This window comes from Nannospalax galili, unplaced genomic scaffold (genome assembly GCF_000622305.1).
Source record: "Nannospalax galili isolate Female #2095 unplaced genomic scaffold, S.galili_v1.0 scaffold233, whole genome shotgun sequence".
Lineage (NCBI taxonomy): Eukaryota > Metazoa > Chordata > Mammalia > Rodentia > Spalacidae > Nannospalax > Nannospalax galili.
In genome coordinates this window covers 675871-699028 of record NW_008333818.1, presented here as the reverse complement: position 1 = coordinate 699028, position 23158 = coordinate 675871, and the positions used below count along the sequence as shown (strand labels likewise).

Sequence of the window (23158 nt, the reverse complement as noted above, 5' to 3'; positions counted from 1 at the left end):
CAGGGCCTGGGTGCCCAGGACCTCGTGTGTAGTCAAGACCATAGCTGGCCAACAAGGGAGGTGGGAAGTCCATTCTAGAGAATCAGTCTTTCCAAGACTAGAATCTGCAAATGACAGAAACTTCCCCTGTCCCCAGCGTAACCCCAACAAGGAGGCAAAGCCACTGTCACACAAAACCTGGGACCTTGAGAGAGTGGACTGTGGGGAAGGCAGCTACTCAGAGAAGGCTAAAACTGCTGCCTAACATCAGGAAGTCCTCCATCCTCAGCGCTGCTCCACTATCAGCCCACCACCAGAGCAATGTGAAACTGTAGCTCATGGTTGAACTCCCAGCTCCATCTCACAGGAGGGGAACCACACCTCCAGGCTCTTGGGAGAGACCACAGCTTTAGGCTCATGGGGGGGTGTCATAATTTCACTTACACTGGTTCCTACTATTTTCCCATCTACACTACTGTGTGTACATGTATACTTGTGTTTAAGAAAGAGCGTTTTGCCTCATGTGTAGCAAACAGAGGCAACGGTTACTTGCTGGCTTGAATTTCTTCTATTGGAGAAACCTCTTTTTGCTTTTGTTCGAGGATGGATGAAGTGTTTTTCTCTCTTTGTGGCTGAGGGTCTGGTTGGCTTTTTTGGTGTCTGCTGTTTAAACATCTTCCTCTACAGTTATGGGGAGTACATGATGAGATATCTTCTTACTGGAGTCAAGTCCTCATAAAGAGAGCTCCTGCTCCAGTACCCATGACCACGACATCTTGGCTCTCCAGTTATTTATTTATGTTTTCATCTTTTTGAGGCAGGGTTCCCCTATAGTCCCTGGAACTCCCTAGACCAGGCTGGCCGCAAAGTCACAGAGATCCACCTGCCTCTGCCTCCCAAGTGCTGGGACTAAAGGTGTGTGCCACCATGTCTGGCCAGTTATTTTATTTCTTACTTGCCAAGTCCCAGTTTAGAATTTTGAGATCAATATAAAAGAAGCCAATATTAGGAAAATATTCATCCTGTGTGATGAGTTTCCTCATATGGTCTAGCGCACACACATTTAGCCTCTCAGGATCCAATGTTCCCTGGGCCACCTCATTCCACCAGCTTCACTTCTGAGCTAATGTATAAATCTTGATGAGTTTAAAGGTAAGCATATATCTGTAAAACCATCATTATAAATCTTTCCCCAATCAGAACCATCCCTTCTATAAGTTTCTTATTTCCCTCTGTTTGGGTGATAAGAACACCTAATATAAGGTCTACCCTTCAAAAAATTTAAGCATTCAACCAAGTGTTATATAACTACAATGCTGTGAGTAGAACTCTAGATTTATTTATTCATAATTTAAACCTTGTACCTTGTCCAACAGTTCCCATTCTTCCCACCTTTAGCCTCCTTAAGGATCATCCCAATGTTTGTTTGTGTCTCCATGGCAATTTTACAGTTCCTGATATAAGTGGGATCATGTAGTATTTGGTCTTCTATTAGAACAATGTCTTGGATATCCACTCATGTTGTTACAATGGCAGGATTTCCTTCTTTTTAAAAGCAGAATGATATGTTTCTTTTTTTTATTTTTTTGGTCTTCTTGAGACAGGGTCTCCCTGTAGCCCCAGCTGTCTTGGAACTCACTGTGTAGACCAGGCTGGCCTTGAACTCACAGAGATCCGCCTGCCTCTGCCTCCCAAGTGCTGGGATTAAAGGCGTGTGCCACCATGCCTGGCTGTGTTTCTTTTTATAAATTAAAATAAAAAATTACAGATTTGGTAAGGTCTGATTGTCAACTGAAATTATATAATATATATGTATATATATGTACCACACATATCACATTTATATATAAACCACACACATATATAGACATAGTGTAAAACATGGTGCTTTGATATGCATATATATTGAGAAATGGTTACCACACTTAAGCTAGATAACATTCATCACCTCAGATAGATACCTTTTTTTGTGGTAAGAATACTTGAGCAAATTTAAGTATATAAGTTATTGCTGCAGTCAGTGTGCTGTGTAGTAACCCCCTAGTACTTTTTTTTTTTAACTTTTTTTTTAAATTTATTTTTTTAATTAAAAGAAGCTTTTCATTACAACAGCATTAACCTATTCAATAACATTTTTCTGAGCTAGGGTACATCTCTTTCAAACTTGGCTGTACATTCCTAGGTTTACAGATGAATTATTACGCTTATATAATCTTTTACTCTTTTTATCATATACCTAGATCTTCGTACTCTTTGACTAAAAAATTCCCCTTTCCTTCATTTTCTAACCTCTCGGAATCATCATTCTTTCTGTTACGATTCCATATGTAAGCAACATAATGAAGTAGTTCTCTTTCTGTGTCTGATTGATATCACTCAGCAACTGTCCTCAAAGGTCATCCAAGTCATTTCCTTTGTTACAAGACTGAAGACTGTTTCATTTATGCAGATGTTACTGAGAATTGTACTCTGAGAATTGTAGTCTCTCTGTGTCTCTGTCTCTGTCTCTCTGTCTGCCTCTCCAGTGCTGGTATTATGGTGTGAGCTATCACACCTAGTGACACCATAATATCATTTGCTCTTTATATCTGTTTAGAAAAGATATTGTTTGTTCACAGTGTAATTTTATTTTTAAATTTTTGAGGAACCTCTAATGCTGTTTTCCATAGTGACCATACCAGTTAAATTTTCACCAGCAGTTTTAAAATAATCCTTTTCCTTGTAGTCTACTAACATTTGTTTCCTTTGCCTTAAAAAATAATGTCCATCTTAGCCGATGACAGCTTACTGAAGCTTTGCTTTGCATTTCCCTGATGATTAGTAATGTTGAACATCTTTTCATTATGCATATCAGTATCTATGTGGCTTCTTTGGAGAAATGTATATTTAAGTATTTTGCTTATTTTCAATTGTTTTTTGTTGTTGAGGTGTATAATCCCACATATATTTTTAATATTCGATCCTTATCAAACATATGGTGTGCAAATATTCTCTCCCATTCACTTTTGTGATTGCTTCCTTTGTGATCTTTGGTATACAGAAGGTTTTAGTTAATACAGTGTCACTCGCCTACTTTTGCTTTTGTTGCCTGCATGTTCGATATTAAAATCATCCCAAGATCAGTGTTGAGATTTTTCCATGTTGTACTGTAGGAGTTCTGTGGTTTGTTTCTATATTTAAGTTTTTAATCAAATTTGAGTTAATTTTATGTATGGTGTAAGATAGGGATCAAGTTTTTTCCCCCCAGTGGATATCTGGTTTCTCAACACTATTTACTAACATGACTATCATTTCTCCTGTAGTCAAAGGTTAGTTTACTATAAATATGTGCACAGTTTTCTGGACTTTCCAGTCTGTTCTGTGGAGTGCTGTGTGGTTTAATCGTAATATCATGCTCCTTAGGTTACTGTGACTTTGTAATAAAGTTTTGACACCATGAAATACACTGCCTTCTGTTTTGTTCTTTGACTGTTGGGAATCTCTCACGGCACCATCCGAATTTTTTCTGCTCTGTTTCATTTTGGTGTATGACATGATCTGTTATGTAACCCCAGCTGACCGGGAACTCATGATCCTTCTGTCTCAGCCTCCGAGTGCTAGTATTACAGGTGTGCTTTCTTTTCTATTTCCATAAAAATGCTGTTGGAATTTGGATATGGGTTAAATTGAATCTGTAGATCACTTTGGGTAGTATGGGCACTTTGGCAAATTAATTCTTCTACTCCAATAACAAAGGCATCTTCTCACTGTTTGTGTCTTTCTCCAATTTATGCCATTAGTTTTCCAAAACATAAATCAAAAGAGAAATCAGAAAATATTTCAGGACAAATGCAAACAAACTCATCATTTGCCAAAACTTATACGGTTCAGCAAAAGCATTCTAGATAACGTAAGAGAATTTTTCAAGATAAGCACCTATGCTAAAAGAAAAAGCCTCAAATTAACAACATAACTTTACACTTTAGAGAACTGGAAAAATAAAAAAGACTGAAGTTACCAGAAGAACAGAAGCAGTAGATTAGAACTGAAATAAATATAACAGAACACAGAAAAATTGTTGATGAAACTGAGTTTTCTGAAAAGATAACAAAAGTGACGGACATGCAACTACACTAGCCAAGAACAAGAGAGGATTTAAATAAACTCAGAAATGGAAGATGAGGTGCTATAATGAATGTCTCAGAAATGAAAATTATCATGAGACTATTATGAATAATTACAACCAACAGATTTGGTGGATAGGTGAGATGGATACATTTCTAAAAACATACAACTCACAAGATTGGATTATGAGACATTTGAAGCTTGAATAGATCAATAACAGTCAAAGAAATACAATCAGCAATCAATCTTCCAACAAAGAAAAGTTCAGGACTGGATGATTTCACAGGTGAATTCTATGAGAAATTTCAGTAAGAATTAGTACCAACCCTTCTTAACTCCTCTGAAAAGCAGAGGAACTGGGGCTGGAGAGATGGCTCAGTGGTTAAGAGCACTGACTGCTCTTGCAGAGGACCTGGGTTCGATTCCCAGCACCCACATGGTGGCTACAAAATGTCCTTAACTCCAGTTCCAGGGGGAATCCAAAGCCCTCTTCTGACCTCCATGGCATTGCATGACACAGGTGCACTCACATACATGCAGGCAATACACTCATACACATAAAATAATAAATAAAATATTTAAAAAGAACCAGAGGGACTTTCGTCTCATTTTTATAAAGCTAGTGCTACCTTGATAGTAAAAGAAGACAAAGATGCCACAAAAAAGCAAATGATCCTGAGGAATGTAGCTGTACAAATCCTCGACAAAATGCTGCAGACTAAAATAAAATTCAACAACATCATGATCATAGCTGGAGAGATGGTGCAGTGGTTGACAGCAAACACTCCTCTTGCAGAGCCCCAGAGTTCATTTCCCAGCACCCACGTTGGGTGGCTCACAGCCACATGTAATTCCAACTCCAGGAGATCTGACACTCTGTTTTGGCCTCTATGAACATCTGCATTTATGTGCATATCCCCCTTCCCACACAAACATAATTAAAAATAAAAAGTAAACCATTGGTAGCATTATCAACTAGTTTATCCCTGGAATGAAAGGATAACTGAACATATTCAGATCAATAAATGTGATACACCATGCTAAACAAATGAAGGACAAAGTCATAATTTAAATAGATGCAGAAACAACATTTCACAAAATTTAACATTTTTTTGTATTTAAAGACTTTTAACAAATTAGGAACAAAAAAGGGTTGTACATCAACAGAATAAAGACCATATATGATAGTACCATAGATAACATTGTACTGAACAGGGAAATATTAAAAGCCTTTTCTCCATGACCAACAACAAGACAGGGATGCCCACTTTGGCCACTTCTATTTAGCATAGTACTGCATGTTCTAGATAAACTACATGGACAAAAAAAGTGGAGAGGGGAGACATCTATGCCAGAAGGGATGAAGCAAAGTGATTTCTACTTGTGGATGAGATGTAGAAATCCCTAAAGATGTCACAAAATGTGTTAGAACTAGAAAGTTCAATATATAGAAACCAGTAGTGTCTCACATCAATAATAAGCTATCTGAGGAGGACATAAAAAATAGACCTATCTACAATTACCTTAGAAATAATAAAATATTTAGGAATAAACTTAATGAAAGAGCTGAAAATTTGTGTGCTGAAACCATGAAAATATATTTGATTTTTATCTTAGAGACAGTCTCCTTTGATCCAGATCTAGGGATTGTGACATGTGACACATACTTTCCTAGGCGTGGGAGCAGATGGATGATAGTGACTCTCATAGTTCATTATAAGTATTTTCTCACACAAGGTCACCTAATGGCTTCGGTTCTATGGTCTTTTTTTTTCCATCTCCCTATGGTTGTGTTCACTAGCTGCTGACTTCTGCCTGAAGATGATGCTGCAGGAAAAGACATTGTACTGAATGCCTGCAAACTTTCTCAGCACCCAATAGATTATTCAGTATCTCTTCTGTTAAGATACAGGAAGTATGCCATCATTTTGAAACCCAAATACTTTATTTCATTAAACAACACTAACAGCCCAAGGAGGACCCCTCTAGGGTGACTACGTTTATAGGTTATCCTATAGATTGGTTCAGGAGATGGACAGAAGGCAGGCAGTTCACTTTTTTCATTTCAGAGTGATCTACTTCCTAAGGAATTTTCCATTCCAAGTCATGAATTCACATTTATCCAGGACCTGCCTTGAATAAAGTTATCTGCAGCATCTGTGCTTACTTGAGTTCCAAGCTTGGGGCTGGAGACATGGGTCAGTGGTTAGGAGCACTGGCTGCTCTTGTAGAGGACCCAGGTTCAGTTCTCAGCACCCACATGGCGGCTAACAACAATCTGTAACTCCAGTCCCAGGGGATCCGACACCCTCTTCTGACATCCGGGAGCATTGCACTACACAGGTGCATTTACACACATGCAGGCAATACACTCATACATATAAAATAAAAATAATAAAGAAAATATAAAAAAGAGTTCCAGGGTTTCTCTTCTTTTTTATTTGCTTTGGCTGGATATCCTCTTAGATACCCAGGAACACCAAAGTTCTTAAAATTAGAATCCTAGAAGAGCCACGGCATTTTCCTAAAAGGGAAAATTAGCAGTGTCTATTTAAGAAGGAGCTTCATCAAGTTCTTTGCAACTAGAAATAGGAAGTAGCATAATTTCTGATAACAGAATTTTTCATGGGTCAAGTTCTGGAGATTGGTGACTCAGCATAAGTTGCTCCTCCTGATACGGCACCTTTCAACAACCAGTATGTGACCACATGTCAATCATTTACCATGCGTACTTTAATCTCAGTGTTATAAACTCTCCTATGAGATCTGTGTTGTTAACCCTTTCATTGCATAGTTGAGGGAATTAAAATTTGGAAAGGATAGTGTTTTCTAAGCTGAGCAGATGGCAGTAACTTACGACTTTCGACCTGAAATTAACTGCTTATCAATATTCTTACTATTTTCTAATCAACTCTGCACTCTTCACTGCGATTTTGTATTGCATTTTTATTCTTAATTCAATATCTTTAAGACTCAATCTAGTTCTTTTCCTTTGAGCACCTCTTGATTATGGTTTATTTTGTGTTTTTTTCTAGCTGATCTTCAGTGCTTTGGTTCTCTTCCTGTATCTCCATCTAACTTTCTAAACTCAACCACGCTTGCCCTAGTGCTGAGTAGTAGGATGTATTGCAGGTAATGACTAGATGATGTAACATTATTCACATGATAGAAATGAAAAAGACACCCTGGTAGAACTCATGGTGATGGAAACTGAATTAAAAATACTGGGTTTATGGGTTTGATTCCCAGCACCCACATGGCGGCTATGAACCGTCCTTAACTCTAGTTCCAGGGGAACCCGAAGCCCTCTTCTGACCTCCATGGCATTGCATGACACGGGTGCACTCACCTACATGCAGGCAATACACGGATACGCATAAAATAAAAATAATAAATAAAATACTAAAAAATACTGGGTTTAGTATCTAGAGAACAAAGATCTCAAGCAGAGAGAGACGGTCTTCGCATTTCAGATCACACTCAAGCTCCTACAGGTAGATTTTTTTCCTCATTAGAAACCTCAGTGCACATTCTTCAGTACAAAAACCTTTTATTTCAAGTTTAAATGGATAGTAAACAACAACAACAAAAATCCTCAAAGCAAGCTTAAATAATTTTAGGAAAGTAAGTGTGTGGGACTATAGGATTGGAGAGCTCCAAAGAGATAGACCTCACTGCATTAGTTACCGCCCGTCATGGATACATACATGAGTATTTAGAAGGCAGCTTGACCACATGGCCATTTACCCCCATGCAAGGCACCCTAATGAAACTCAATGGGCCTCTCTCTCTCTCTCTCTCTCTCTCTCTCTCACACACACACACACACACACACATGCACACACACACACACGACAAAATAGGAGGGGAACTTGTTGGGAAGAAGAGTTTCATTGTAAGGAGGTGCATTTGAGAGGGTAATGAAGGGTGAAGATGACTAGAATTCATCATATACATGTATGAAACTGTCAAAGAATTAAAATGAAACAAAAACCAGAAAAATGCAGAGGAACGTTTGGTAACGAACTTGATATAAATGCTTCTCTGCTTGTGCTGGGGTTATATACTAATAAACTCACCATAAGTCAAAGGTTTTGTAGGTTGAAAATGCATTCAGTACCCTATTAAACCTTCAGACAGATGTAGAATTGTGATTAGAACCACTGTGAATTGGGTCCTATCTGAATATATATTCTAGTGTAAATTATTGCATTAAAAATGGGAAGTCGAAATTTATTTTAAAATTTCTAAGTAGAGGCTCGCAGTATATATTAGGAATTAAAGACGCTACAAAGTTGATGACAGATTTTTTTCTATGTGGCCCTGGAGTTCATATGTTGGAAACCATAGAAAATGTGACAGGAGACTGGGAAGATACTCAGCTCTAAAGTGCTTGCCAGGCAAGCATGACGACCTGAGTTTGGATCCTCAGTACTCAAGTAAAAAGCTGAGTGTGGCAATGCACACCTGTAACCTCAGCATAGTGGGATGGAAAACAGAAAAATCCCTGAGGTTTGCTGAGCAGTGGTGGGTGAGCAGACCCTGTCTGGAGTATAAGGTAGAGAACAACAGAGGAAGGGTTAACCTCTGAACTACACACCACACACACACACACACACACACACACAGACACACACACACACACAGACACACACACACTAGGATTGAGAGGTGAGAGATATAAGAAGTGATTAGGTCAGGAGAGCTCTGTCCTGAGTCATACTATGCTGTTATGAGGGAGTGGACTCCTGAGAAAAGGATCAGTTTGAGCCCTTCTCCTCTCTCTTTCCCATGTGCATTCTTGACTGTGGCCTTCTGTCATGGGAAGATGCAGCACGAAGGCCTTTGTTAAAGCAGCCCTTTGAATTGGGACTTCCCAGGCCAGACTGAGAACGCTGAGTCAAATGGTTCTGTTCATCATAAGTTACACTGGCAGTCATATTCTGTTATGGAACTACAAAAAGGTCTAAGGCATTGGGATTTAACAGCACTTACAATATTTGTTTGAGAAACATGTACCATGAAATTCGAGCTAGGGCATATTGAGAGCTCTTGTGGCCTTCTCAGAAGCACTGTTACATATCATATATTCATTTTTGAACAGATATGAAAAACATTTTTCTGGTCCTGATTTCTGAAATGAATCAGAGGCCCAGCAACATGGAAGGGCATATAACAAAGTACAAATATTTCATGTACCCTAGATACTTGATCCACTACTTAGAAGTCCGTCTTTGCCACACTACTCCAGAAATTTACATAGGTATGTAAATGCACACAAATTACATGTTCTGTGAAAGCAGAAACAAATGGAGTAACAAAACATTTCCTTATGGTTTGCATTTAAGAACATATTAGAAATTTTTAAATATCTGTACATGTTCCTTTAAAAAATGTCAACATAAAGTGCAGAAAATAAATAACTGTGGACTGCTGAGTCACAAATGGGACCATTTATATCACCCTGCCTCCAACACACACACACACACACACATAGGCCCATGGTAGAAGCAGGGCAGAACGGTTGTAAGACCCAGAAGTTGGGGAGGACAGGAGTGAAACAGGATATGACAGGACACTGCACTCATGAACTCACAGCAGCTGTGGTTGCCCGCACACCAGACAAACATCCCAGCAAGGAGGAGAAGGGATCCACGGCCCCTTTCCCTGAGGGGCTATTGATAATTGATAGCTGCTAGGAGCGGGAGACTCAGTTTTCTTTAAGGGTATGGTGCCTGGCAGGTTGACCACACCCCAGTGGATGGACCCACACCCAGGCATATGTGAGCAGCACAAATTGGACTTGATGGGTTATTAAACAAAAGAGGGAGGATGTGAAGCTGAGTGGTTAGGGAGGTGGGGGTGGATCTTGGAGGAGTTAGGGGGAGCTGTTGGGGGTGAATGTGATCAAAACACATTGAATGAAAATCTCAAAGAATTAACTGAAAAAATTTAAATGTCAACATAAGGCCAGTGAGATAGCTTAGTGGGTAGAGGCACTTGCTGCCAGGCCTGACAACTTGAGTTCTATCCCCAGAAGAGAGAACCGACTCCTACAAGTTGTCCTTTGGCTGCCACGGTTGCATCATAACACACATGTACCCACCAACCCACAGACAATAAATAAAAATTTAAATATAAAAAAGTCAAAATAGCATTCATTACCTTTTGGATGTAAAAGTTTTTTCATTAATGAACAATGCTGCAATGAGATTCCTCTGCAAGCTTTTGCACTTATATTGTTGTAAAATCATGTACACATAGAGAAGTGCTAGGCAGCAGTTTTTAGCTTGAGGGATATTTTACATACTGTTAATTTTGAGAGCTCTCCCTAAATTATTTGGCTTGTGGGGGCTGGAGAGATGGCTCAGGAGTTAAGAGCCCTGGCTCTCTTGCAGAGGACCCGAGTTTGGTTCACAGCACCCAGTTGGTGGCTAACAATCATCTGCAACTCCAGTTCCAGGAGCTCAGACACCCTTTTCTGGTCTCTGCAGGCATTGCACAACATGGGTGCACTTACAGACATTAAATAAATAAATAAATAAATAAATAAATAAATAAATAAATAAATAAATAATTTAGTTTGTGTCTTTAGTGGGTGGACACAAAAATGCATTTCCAGATGTTGTTTCAAAAGGCTCCGTGTGCTTGAAGGGCCCATGAAGAGAAGGAGATGGATTATCGGGAATTCATGTTTTAGAAGCTTCTATTTTGATGGCTGGATCAATCCTGGTCATACATCAGAATCACCAAGAGAACTTAAAATTGTCTAAATCAGAACACCAGAAATTCTAACTTAATTTTCATGATATTCAGGGCTAAGCTAGACACTAGCACTGCCAACTTGGACCTAGGGATTCCATGTGTAGCCAGTGTCTAGGATCTCCTGCTCAGATAGAGAAAGAAGTGGTATACTTCTTTCCACTAAGATTGTGCCCACAAAGGACTAGAGAGAAATAGTAGTCAGTTTCCTATACAAAGTCCTCACAGTAGGTGAAAGGATCAGGTTAGGATGGATGACAGGGAGGGCCAGGGGAAGATCTAAGCAAGGGAAGGGAAGGGCCGTGATTCTCTAGAGCTGCTCTCAGAATCAATGCTCTGAGCACACATGGATTTGAGACAGAAGCTGCTTCCATGATCTTCGTAACCCAGGGTTGTTCTGAATCAGTACAATGGAGTGGCCGGTTGGATAGGCAGATGAGACAATTCTAAGCAAAGCACTCCAGAAAAGACTGGAATTTAAAGTGTTGGAAATGAACAGAATCAGAGCGGCTGCATTGATTGTGTAGGGGATGAGAAAGCAGACACTTTCTTTGATGGCCCGCAGGTGAGCCTCCATGCTGGGGTCTCTGGAGCCTGTGGCACTGTTTCTCATGTGCAGACTGTGTCTTCTGAGAGAGAAAATCAGCAAGGTGGTGGCTGCGATGTCCATGATCAGAAGAGGGAGGATTCCCAAGCTGAATAAAAAAGCCACACTGACCACATTGGTTTCCATGACATATTTTCCACTTGAAGTTGACGTTGTTGATAGTTAAAGAACTGTTACTATACACGGTGTAGGTGTCCTTGAAGAAGAGCATGCTGGAGCTGAAGGAAATAAACACCCAGAACCACAGAAGCCAGGGCATTAATCCAGAAATTCGCCATTTCAGCGTGCGGAAAATTAAGAGAAATTGGCGATCTTCACAAAGTAGAAAAAGCTCAGCAAGGCAGCAAACCAGAGGTCACAGTAATTCAAGAATATGGAATTTACTTTGACTATACTACGTAAAACAGTGTTGTAAAAAGGATCTTGGGACATGGGGAACAAGATAATTTCTACCACGACAAAACTTTGGAGGCTTATTCTGGATACACTGAGGAGAAACAGGATCCTGTTGTTTATGGAAACTGCCTTTTTCTGGACCCATGTGGCCATGTTTACCACTGTGATGAGCCCACTGGCAACAATACCAGTGATGCACTCAGTGGCTATTACTGTAAAAATTAAGATGATGAATGGTGATAAACTATGTTTCTGGTAGTTGTTGGGCTCAGCCATCCTGGGTTGTTTCTCTTTGGAGCTTGGAGGAAAATGTGTCCCAAATGCTCAACAGACAGGTCCTTGAGAACTCAGGTGATTTATGTCACAGGAGGAAGAAGCTCATGTACCATTTCCAAAACACTCAATTTGTTTATCTTAAAATTCTCATTTCTAAATATGGAGATGCAAATGATGGATTATTTGGTTTCTAGTCCTCTCTTGAGTTTTGGACATGTTCATATTAGTTTATTTAAGAGACACAGGGAAGCACTTGCATGGATTCCACATTATAAACCACTAATATATATTGAGAACCATATTCTTTGGTGACTTCAGTTTAAACATGGGACCATCAAGTTATTATTTAACTGGTTTTCACCTGTGAATTCAAAGAATGAATAGAAATTAAATATTTCTATATGCATATGTAGGAATCAGTTTGAAACTGTTTGAACTGATTAAAATGAAAGACATGTATAAGTACATGTACATATATTCCTAGTATTTCAAATATGTATTTCTTATTTTGTGCTAGATAATGTTTAAACTATATATATATATGCATACACATATATCCACACTTAAACATCATTTGTTTCTATTATATCCATTTGGCAGAAGAGGAAATTGAGTCATGCAGTTGTTTAATAGCTTGTCCAAAGCACACAACGTGAGAATGATAGGTCTGGTATTGAAACCCAGTTCACCTGACCCTAGAGCTCTTTCTTGCTCACTGCCTTATACTGCCCAGACCTGTGTGGATGCTTCTGTCTATGTCAGAGATTAAGAGGAAAGTTGACTCAACTGTGACATTTTTCCCTGAAAGCCTTTTATTATATCTTAACCATTTAAAGGAAATAATTTAAAGAAGACACTAATAATTTTTTGTTTGTGCATCCAAATGTTTATCAAACCTTCAATTTTTTGCTGTCTATAGAACTAAGATTAACATGTCATCTTCTGATTTTTTGAAAAAGACAATACTTTTTGTCATTTTGATTGTGAGCCTGAGCCTGTGAGACTGTGCCATCTCTCCAGCCCAAGACATGCCTTTTAAAAAGAGGTAGTATGTTCTTTAAAGAATAGATTATTTGAGGTAACAAATTTCTTCAGTTATATGTAAGAGATTATATACACACACACGCACATGTCTTTCATTTTAAATAAAACAGTAGGAAAACAAAGGGTTGAAGTAAGAGTGCCACAGTTGCTTTACAAGGTAGGCTAACAAATCTTAGGGTAAAATATCACCCATCCTCATGCAAATTTGGAATATTAAAATGAAAATAGATGGAAGTGAATCACTTTTTACTGGCTAAAGTTGTTTCTGATTTTAATATGCAAGCATTGAACACACACGATAAAATAGACTGCAGCCAAAGTGAGTTAACTTTTTATGAATGTATGGAACTCTAAAATATGATTAAGATGATTAAGATGTACTATGTGAAGTGCACAAAACTCAATAAAAATATATATTGAAAAAACAGAAATCAGTAAATAATAGCCTCCCCCCCAAAATGATAAGAAAGTAATTCTTTACCAGGTATATACCACCAGCACTTGGGAGGCAGAGACAGGTGGATCTCTGTGAACCTGGCCTATATAAGAAGTTTCAAGCCAGCCAGGGTTGCAGAGTGAGATCCTGTATAAAAACAAAACAAAGCCGGGCGTGATGGCACACGCCTTTAATCCCAGCACTCAGGAGGCAGAGGCAGGCAGATCTCTGTGAGTTCAAGGCCAACCTGGTTTACACAGTGAGTTCCAGGACAGCTGGGGCTACAGGGAGACCCTGTCTCAAAAAGACCAAAAAACCCACAAAAAACCACACAAACAAAACAAACAAAACAAACAAACAAACAAACAAAATAACCCCCAAAACAAGCAAACAAAAAAAACCAAACACACACATACACACACACACACACACACACACACACACACACACACACACACAACGTGACTCAACATTATGCGACTGGTAAGAAACTCACCTTTGCTGCTGTGGGGACATAAACAAACGGGAAGGATGAAAATAATTTTCCAAATAAATGGGGCCCAAAGGTATGCAGGAGTAGATTAGCCAAACAATGCTCACGAATTCTAAGTCACGGATTCATGTTTTCTTCCATGTTTATGGGGATGTAGGAAAGTGCTGCTTGTACATACTCTGCAAATTTTCTAGGTCTAGTTTCTTTCTTTCATAGGAACAAGTGTCACTATTCAACACTATTCTTTTTAAGTTGTGCTTCAATTAGTGTTTACTCTAAGCTATAATTGCTGATTTTTTTACTCCATTTGTTTAATGCTCTGATCATGTTTTTGATTTTTCCATGACACTAATATGAATTTAGAGAAATTCTTTTTTTTAATTGTTGTTTTTTTCTAGATGCTTTTGTTTTTTAAAACTTTTACAAAAACTTTATTGAGAATTTCATACATGTATATAAGGTGTTTTGATCAAATCCATGCCCAGTCCCTCCTCTCCAACATTCTCCCCTTTGAAGAGGTAACCCTAAAATCTTTTAAGGATTAGATACAAGCTCCCAAATATTTTTGACATTTTTGGCCCTTGGAACAGAGTATGTTGCTAATAGGCCCAAGAACATTTTGACTTTTAACTGAGAAACTGGCTACATTTCTCTGGGGTCTTTTTACCCTAACCACCTAGCCAGTTCCTACCTCCTGTTCTTATCACACCATCCTCTGAAGGGGTTACCCAAATTGCCAGTAGGGAATAGGGACACAGAGTGCTCTGGCTTCTTCCATGCTGAACAGGGACACAGGGTGAGGCAACTGGAGTACCCCTTCAGTGGGTCTACCTAAAAGACTCCCAAATTGCATAGCTCTTATCTGAATTTAGAGAAATTCTTTACCAAAATGTTAAATATAGTTGGAGAAAATTCAGGTTCATGTGTAAATTTGTTCACCAAACACTCAAAATATCTCTAAGGAATGATTCACAAGCAGGGCGAGCATATGTGCTGCCGTGCTGGAGAACATCTGGCATGTAACATGGCATTTGTCATAGAAATTTGGTAAGTCAGACTTCTGGCTATTTAAAATATATGCCAATTTTATAAATCATAGATTCTATTTTTGATTGCTAGACTCATATTTCTTGAGTTCTGAGGTTATTTGGAATTATGTTCAGACCACTAAAAATTTCATTTGTCATATTTCAGATGATTAATTTAGTAAAACTACAAGTTTTTATGGTTCTATTTTGTACCGTTAATGTTTGTATTCATATTATTATCTATAAAATAAATGATTTTTGTCTTTAACATTTGCCTTATTTTTTTCTTTTTTTGAGACAGAGTCTCCCTGTAGCCCCCGCTGTCCTGGAAGTTGCTATGTAGACCAGGCTGGCCTCAATCTCACAAAGATCCACCTGCCTCTCCCTCCCAAGTACTGGGATTAAAGGTATGTGCCTCCTCACCCCACCAATATTTGTCTTTAAAAATTAGTTCCAATAAGTGGAATAGCAACTCCTTCACTTACGATTGAAAGAACGTCTGAAACCCATTTTCACTCAAGAACCAGGTGAGCACAACAAAGCCGTCGTTTGAAGCCTTATACTAATTAACCCTTATTTGATTTACTTTTCTAACCTGGCATGAAACCATATAGAACAGACAGCAGGCTGTCAGAAATCTACTTCTTCAGTAAGGGACCCAACACGTTATTAGCCTTTCCATTTCAGGTAAATGCTAAACATTTTATTAGTATACATTCATTCAATCCCTTTCCCATATACGCATATGCTCTTGAATTAACAACGTAAAACTCAAGAAGAGTTTTACTAAAAAGTGAAATTGCCCATTTAGACGCTAGTCTCTTGCTTAGTTATTCTGTCTTGTGTTTCTAGTACCATGTTGAATAGAACTGGAAATGGATACCTCTGTTTTATTCCTGATATTAGAGGAAAATATTCCATAGTTTAAAAAATTTATTTTAATTTTATGTGTATGATTGTTTTGCTTACATTTATGCCAAGTGCACCTGTGTCATGCAAAGCCTGCAGAGGCCAGAAGAGGGTGTTGAATCCCCTGGAAGTGGAGTTATGGGAGGTTGTTAGCTGTCATGTGGGTGCTGGGAATCAATCCCTGGTCCTCTGGAAGACCAGACAGTGCTCTCAACCTCTGAACCATCTCTACAGCCCCAAACATTCTGGATTTTTTGCTATTGAGTTATTATTCTAGCCACTGTGGACTTGTCATATATGCTTTTTTATTATGCTGAGGTGCATTTTTCCCACACCTAGTGTGTTGATACTTGTTATGAAAGATAATGGGTTTGTAGAATTTCCTGTCTGGGGCTTAGGGCACAGCTCAGTGGATAAAGTGCTTGCTCTGCCTCCATAAGGACTTGAGTTTAGATCCCAAGCACCCACATAAAAAGTCAGTGTGGCAGCACCTGCCTGTAATCCCAGTGCTGCGAGGCAGAGACTGAACAATTCCAGAAGCCTGTTTGCCACTTAATCTATCCAACTGGTGAACATCAGGTTCAGTGAGATATCCCTGTCTCAAAAAATAAGGTGGAAAGTGATAGAGGAAGACCCTTGGCATTCACCTCTGGCTTCCACATGCTCATTCACAGGCACGTACACTTTCACATATAAGTGCACATACACGCATAAACCACACACACACACACATGCACGCATGTGCACACACACACACACACACACGCACGCACACACATAACTTTTCCTGCATGTGTTGAGATGATTAGGTGATTTCTCTTACTTCTGCTATATTGTATATCATATTTATTGATTTTCATATGTTTAATCATCCTTACATGCCAGTAATAGGTCAGACTTAATCATGACCCACAGCTCTTTTGATGTGCTGTTGAGTTGTTTGTGACTTGGCATGGTGGTCATGCCTTTAATACCAGTACCCTGGAGGCAGAGGCAGGAGGATCTCTGTGAGTTTGAGGCCAGGCTGGTCTACATAGCAAGTTCCAGGTCAAAAAATCTGTGGCTATTTTGTTGAGAATCTTTGCATCTGTCTTTATAGAAATATTGAAATGTAGTCTTCTTTACTTATAATTATCTTTGGCTTTGGAATAAAGGTGATACTGAACTCAAAACAAGTTCAGAAGTGCTTTGTTCTCTTAAGTTTTCCAGAAGAGTTTAAAAAATATTGACACTGCATTTACTTTAGATGTTTCCCAGAATTTAGCAGTGAAGTCACCTGGTCCTGAAATCTTCTTTGTTGGGAGGATTTTGATTACTTATTCAGTCTCATTATTGTTCTGTTCAGCCTTTCTGTTCCTTCACTGAGTCTCTCTTGGTAGGTTTCTTTTAGGCTATCCAATGTGATGGCATGTAGTTGCTCATAAATGTCTCTTATGATCCTTCTCATTTTTATGGCATCATTGTAACGTCTCCTTTATAATTTATGATTTTATTAAGTATTTGCTTTGCCTCTAGTTTAAATAAAAGTATTGTATCAAAATGGAAAGCCACATGTTACTGACATGAATGAAATAAATGTCTTTTGCAGGTGCATAGGAGTGCCATCTTCAAACATCATTGTCTTTAAATACAACTAACTTTTGAAGTTAAAGCTGATGTTTCTGTTGCATACTTTGGCCTAGAAGTTTTAATTTTAATTTTATTTTTATTTAATAACCACATGATTAGAAGAAGCATTTCATTACAGCTTTAACTTATTCAACAACAATTTCCAGAGCAAGGATACATCTCTTTCAAAATTGGACTCTTAAAGACACCCGGTGATTTAATTAATACAGTCATACAGTGTTGTATTAAGTATAAACCCTATAATGAGGTTTTAACCTTTAAAAAGATCTCCATTTAATTATTAAAATATACTATTTCACACAGAAAAACTCATTTTAGTGCAACTAATGCTTAGATGTTTGCACACGTGTCTCTAATCTCTATATATCTGATTATTACTAGTCACAGTCGGTTACCCTTGGACCCTTGGCACCTGAGTATGGATATAAAGTCATCAGGTAGATTTCAGTGGTAATGTTTATCACCTCTACTAATTAACATGAAGTAAATTTTTATGCTTCCTCCTTAAATATGTCATTTTAAAATTTGTTGATTGTTTTGTGTGTATCTCATACAGAACATCCCAAACAATCTTATTCATCTATATACCCACTTCCGAAATGGCACTCTCCCATAGCTGCCACTCCCCCACTGGAGCACACATCCTTTGTCATCCCTGTTACTGTCCACTGTGTTGTCGGTGCCCCCAGCCATTCCCCAGTGCTTGTCCATTCGCTGATTCTAGTCAGCCTATCTAGAGATCCTTGTTGTAGGAAGATCAACTGTTGCTCATCTAGCAGCAATCAGTTATCAATATTCCTTTAGATAAGATTGGGGTCTGCTGTTCATTTTCCCAGTTCTATGCTGGGTTACTGTCTGAGAGTCTCTTGGGCCTCCCTGGCCAATAACTCAAAGGAAGGTATCTCCTGTCTGGCATTGTTTCTTGTTATGTAGCCTTTAGCTATACACATGGACTCTTAAAAATTATATTGACCCCTTTAATATTTGGTTATACTTTCCTTTTGGGTGTTTAAGACCCTACAACTGGCCCAGATAAATCAATTCATTTTTACTCTTAAGGTCGTTTGAGGATCTGTTCTTCAGGGGTCACATAGGCTTGGGAGGAGCCCCTGGGTCCTTTCTTTTACCAGTTCCACCTATGTGAAGATAATTCAAAGGTCCTGCTTGACCATGGCTGGCTTCACTTGGAAGCATTGGAGGAAATGTTTCCTCTGTGTTGACCCTCCTCTTTGTAGAGTGGACACTGGTTCAAGTACATCTAGTGGGGTCTTCTTGGCCTCCTTGATCAAGAGGACAGGTGAATCACCATAGTTACAGGACATTTTGAGAGATGTTCAGAGTCCCCTGGAACTCAGTCAACCTAGGAGGACAAGGAGCAAAAACTGTCCTTTATGTCCCTCTAACCAAATTAGTATAAGCCTCAAAGTATATCTGTTAAATTCCAAGAAGGTTAGTTTCACCAGTTTGGTACATTTCAATACCATGTGCCATGTAGATAAATCTTGGGCAAAATGTGCCATGTATATAAAGATTGGGAAAAGACCAAACGTTCTTAGATAAACCTTGCCTAGATATATATTATATTCCTTAATCTATTTGTATGTATAATTTGTCAGTAGGTTGTTGAACTAATATGGTCTTTTGTTCTTAAAAAACTAGCTAAGCATTATTTATCTCTCACTGTCTAACCCTTCTGCCATGGTTTCCCCATTTAAAGTGCCCTCATTTTTCCCAGTTCTCCCTTAATAATGTCCTTCTCCTATGGTCCCACCTCTCTTGAGCTCCTTCTTTCCCTTTAGCTCCTAGGTTCCTTGCATAACACCCCCCCAAATAACCCCATTTTTATCCACATCTCCCTTATTAATGCCTGTTTCCTACTGCTCTTCTCTTTCAGATTCTTTCTTTTCCTTTACCTCCCTGGTTCCTTTTCATTAACCTGGTTCCTGTAGTTATATCTGGATAAATAATCACATATAAGGATTTGGTGCTAGGATCAACATATGAGGGCAAACATACATCTTTTTTTTTCTGAGTCTATATTACTTCACTTAATATAATAGTTTCTAGTTCCATCCATTTACTTGCAGATTTCATGATTTCATCTTTCTTTACTGCTGAGTAAAACTCCATCATATAAATGAACCACATTTTCATTATCCACTTTTCAGTTGAGGGACACTTAGGTTGCTTCCACCTCTTAGCTATTGTGAAAAGAGCAGCAACAAACATGGATGTACAAGTGTCTCTGCAATAGGATGAGTTCTTTGGGCATATGCCAAGGAGTGGTATAACTAGGCCAAATGGTAGGTTCATTTGTGGTTTTTTAAGAGTCTGCCATACTGTTTTCCATAGGGTTGAACAAGTTTGCAGTCCCACCAGCAGTGGGTGAGAGTTCCCCTTTCCCTACATCCTTTCCAACATTTGGTATCATTTGTTCTTTTGATCTTAGCCAGTCTGACTAGGGTAAGATGAAATCTTAAAGTGGTTTTAAGTTGCATTTCCCTAATTACTAGCGATGTTGAGCACCTTTTTTTTTTTTTTTTTTTTCTTTTTGAGACAGGGTCTCCCTGTAGCCCCAGCTGTCCTGGAACTCACTATGTAGACCAGGCTGGCCTTGAACTCACAGAGATCAGCCTGCCTCTGCCTCCCAAGTGCTGGGATTAAAGGCGTGTGCCACCACGCCCTGCTGAACACCTTTTAAGATGCTTCTTAGCTGTCTTTATTTCCTCTTTTGAGAACTCTCTGTTCAGTTCCTTACTCCATCTTTTAATTGGATTACTTCCTTTCTTGATTCTTTGTTTTCTGGATGTTAACCCTCTGTCAGATGTGTTGCTGGTGAAGATTTTCTCCTATTCTGTGGGTTTTCTCTTCACTTCCTTGGTTGCTTCTTTTGATGTACAGAAGCTTTTTAGTTTAATGAGGTCCCATTTGTTGATTCTTGACCTTATTTCCTAGGCAGGTGATGGCCGGTTTAGAAAATCCTTTCCTACACCTATATCTTTTAGGTGTTTTTGCCAATGTTTTCTTCTAACAGTTTCAGAGTTTCAGGCTTTACATTGAGGCCTTTGATCCATTTAGAACTGATTTTTGTGCAAGGTGAAAGATGGGGTTTAGTTTCATTCTTTTACAGGTGGAGATCCAGTTTTGCCAGCACCATTTGCTGAACATGCTGTCTTTCCTCCAGTGAATGTTCTTAGCCCTTTGATCAAATATCAGGTGGCTGAAATTGCATTTACTGATATTTGGGTCTTCAATTTTGTTCCATTGATCTATGGGTCTATTTTTGTGCCAGTACCATGTTGTTTTTATGACTATATCTCTGTAGTAGAGCTTAAAATCTGGTATAGTAATCCCCCCCCACCACCACATTGCTCTTAGTGCTCAGGGTTGCTTTGGCTATCTGAGGTCTTTTGTGCTTCCATATGAAGCTTAGGATGTTTTGTTCCAATTCTTTGAAAAATGTCATGGGGATTTTGATTGGTTTGCATTCAATCTATAAAAGGCTTTTTGTAGGATGGTCATTTTCACAATATTAATTCTTCTAATCCATGAGCATAGGAGGCCCTTCCATCTTCTGATGTCTTCCACAATCTCTTTCTTTAAAGATTTAAAATTTTCATTGTTGAAGTCTTTAATGTCTTTGGTCAGGTTAACTCCAAGATACTTAAGTTTTTTTTTGCAGCTATTGTGAAGGGGAGTGTTTCCATGTGCTCTTTCTCTGATTGCTTGTTATTGGTATACAGAAAGGCTACAGACTTTTGTAGGTTAATTTTTTAGCCTGAACTTTAACATGTTAATAATTTCTAGGAGTTTTCTGGTGGAATTTTTGGCATCTCTTAGATATAATATCATGTGCAAAAAGGGATGATTTTATCTCTTCTTTTCCAATTATTACTCCTTTAATTTCCTGCTCTTGTCTTATTGCTCTTGCAAGAGTTTCAAGCACTATGTTAAAGAGAAGTGGAGATAGTGGACAGTCTTGCCTGATTCCTTATTTCAATGGGAACACTTCCAGTTTTTCTCCATTTAGAACGATGTTGGCTGTGGGGTTGTTATATATGGTTTTAATTATGTTGAGGTATGTTCCCTCCGGTCCAGTTCCTTCTAGGGCTTTGAACATAAATGCATATTGAATTTTGTCAAAGGCCTTCTCTGCATCTATTGAGATGACCATGTGGTTCTTGTTTTTGAGTCCATTTACATGATTTATGGTGTTTATTGACTTATGTATATTGAACAATCCCTGCATCCCTATACTAAAGTCAACTTGATCATGGTGGATGATCTTTTTGATGTGTGTCTGTATGCAGTTTGCAAGTATCTTGTTGAGAATTTTTGCATCTATGTTCATTAAGGATATGGGTCTAGTTTTCTTTTGTGGTTGTATCTTTACCTGGCTTTGGTTTTAGAGTGATGCTGGCTTCGTAGGAGGAATTTGGAAGTTCTCCCTCTCTTTCTATCTTTTTGAATGAATTAAGTAGTATTGGATGTAGATCTTTAAATGTCTGGTAGAATTCTGCTGTAAATCCATCTGGTCCTGGGCTTTTTTTAGTTGGGATGTTTTGTATTACTGTTTCAATTTCCTTATGTGTTATGGGTCTGTTTAAGCTGTTAATATCTTTTTGGTTTAGTTTTGACTGTTCCCATGCCTTTAGATACCTGTCCATTTAATTTATGTTTTCGAATTTAGTAGCATAAAGGTTTTTAAAGTATTCCCTTATAATGTTCTGGATCTCTTTGGTGTGTGTTGTGATGTTTCCCCTTTCATCTCTGATTTTGTTGATTTGGAGGTGCTCTTTTTTTCTTTTGATTCACTGGGCTAGCGGTCTGTCAATCTTGTTTATCTTTTCAAAGAACCAAGTCTTTGATTTTTTTTTCCCCTTTCTTCTCTGATTTTGTTAATTTGGAGGTGCTCTTTCTTTCTTTTGGTTAACTGGGCTAAGGGTCTGTCAATTTTGTTTATCTTTTCAAAGAACAGCTCTTAGATTCCTTGATTCTTTGTATTTTCTTTGTTTCTATTTCATTAATTTCTGCTCCGATTTTTTTTCTTTTTCTCCATCTTCACCATTTCTTTTTTCAGTTTATTGTTTATTTAATGACAAAATACTTAGAAGAAGCATTTCATTACAACAGCATTGGCATATCCAATAACAATTTTCTGAACTAAGATGCATCTTTTTCAGAAATGGCTGTAAATTTTTAGATTTACAGTTGAATTGTTACAGTTATACAATATTTTACTCAGTATAAACCCTATAAGGCATAAAATTAAATGTGGTTTTAACCTTTAAAAAAGATCTCCATTTCATTATTAAAATACACAGTTTCATACAGAAAAATTCATTTTCAATGCAATTGACATTAAGATGTTTGCACATGCGTTTCTAATCTCTATATATGTGATGATTACTAGTGACAGTTGGTTGATTTCTGAGCTCCTTGGCATCTGAGCATGGATATAAAGTCATCAGGTAGATTTCAATGGTAATGTTTTT

The 23158-nt window shown here is 38.3% G+C and overlaps 1 protein-coding gene across 1 annotated transcript; it reads right to left on the bottom strand.

The window, feature by feature from the left end:
- Positions 1 to 11173: 11173 nt before the first annotated feature.
- Positions 11174 to 12124, bottom strand: LOC108490621 (taste receptor type 2 member 39-like). Its single transcript, XM_017797021.1, is given in 3 exon segments — positions 11174 to 11585; positions 11587 to 11749; positions 11752 to 12124. Coding segments are annotated over 3 exon segments (948 nt in total).
- Positions 12125 to 23158: the final 11034 nt, after the last annotated feature.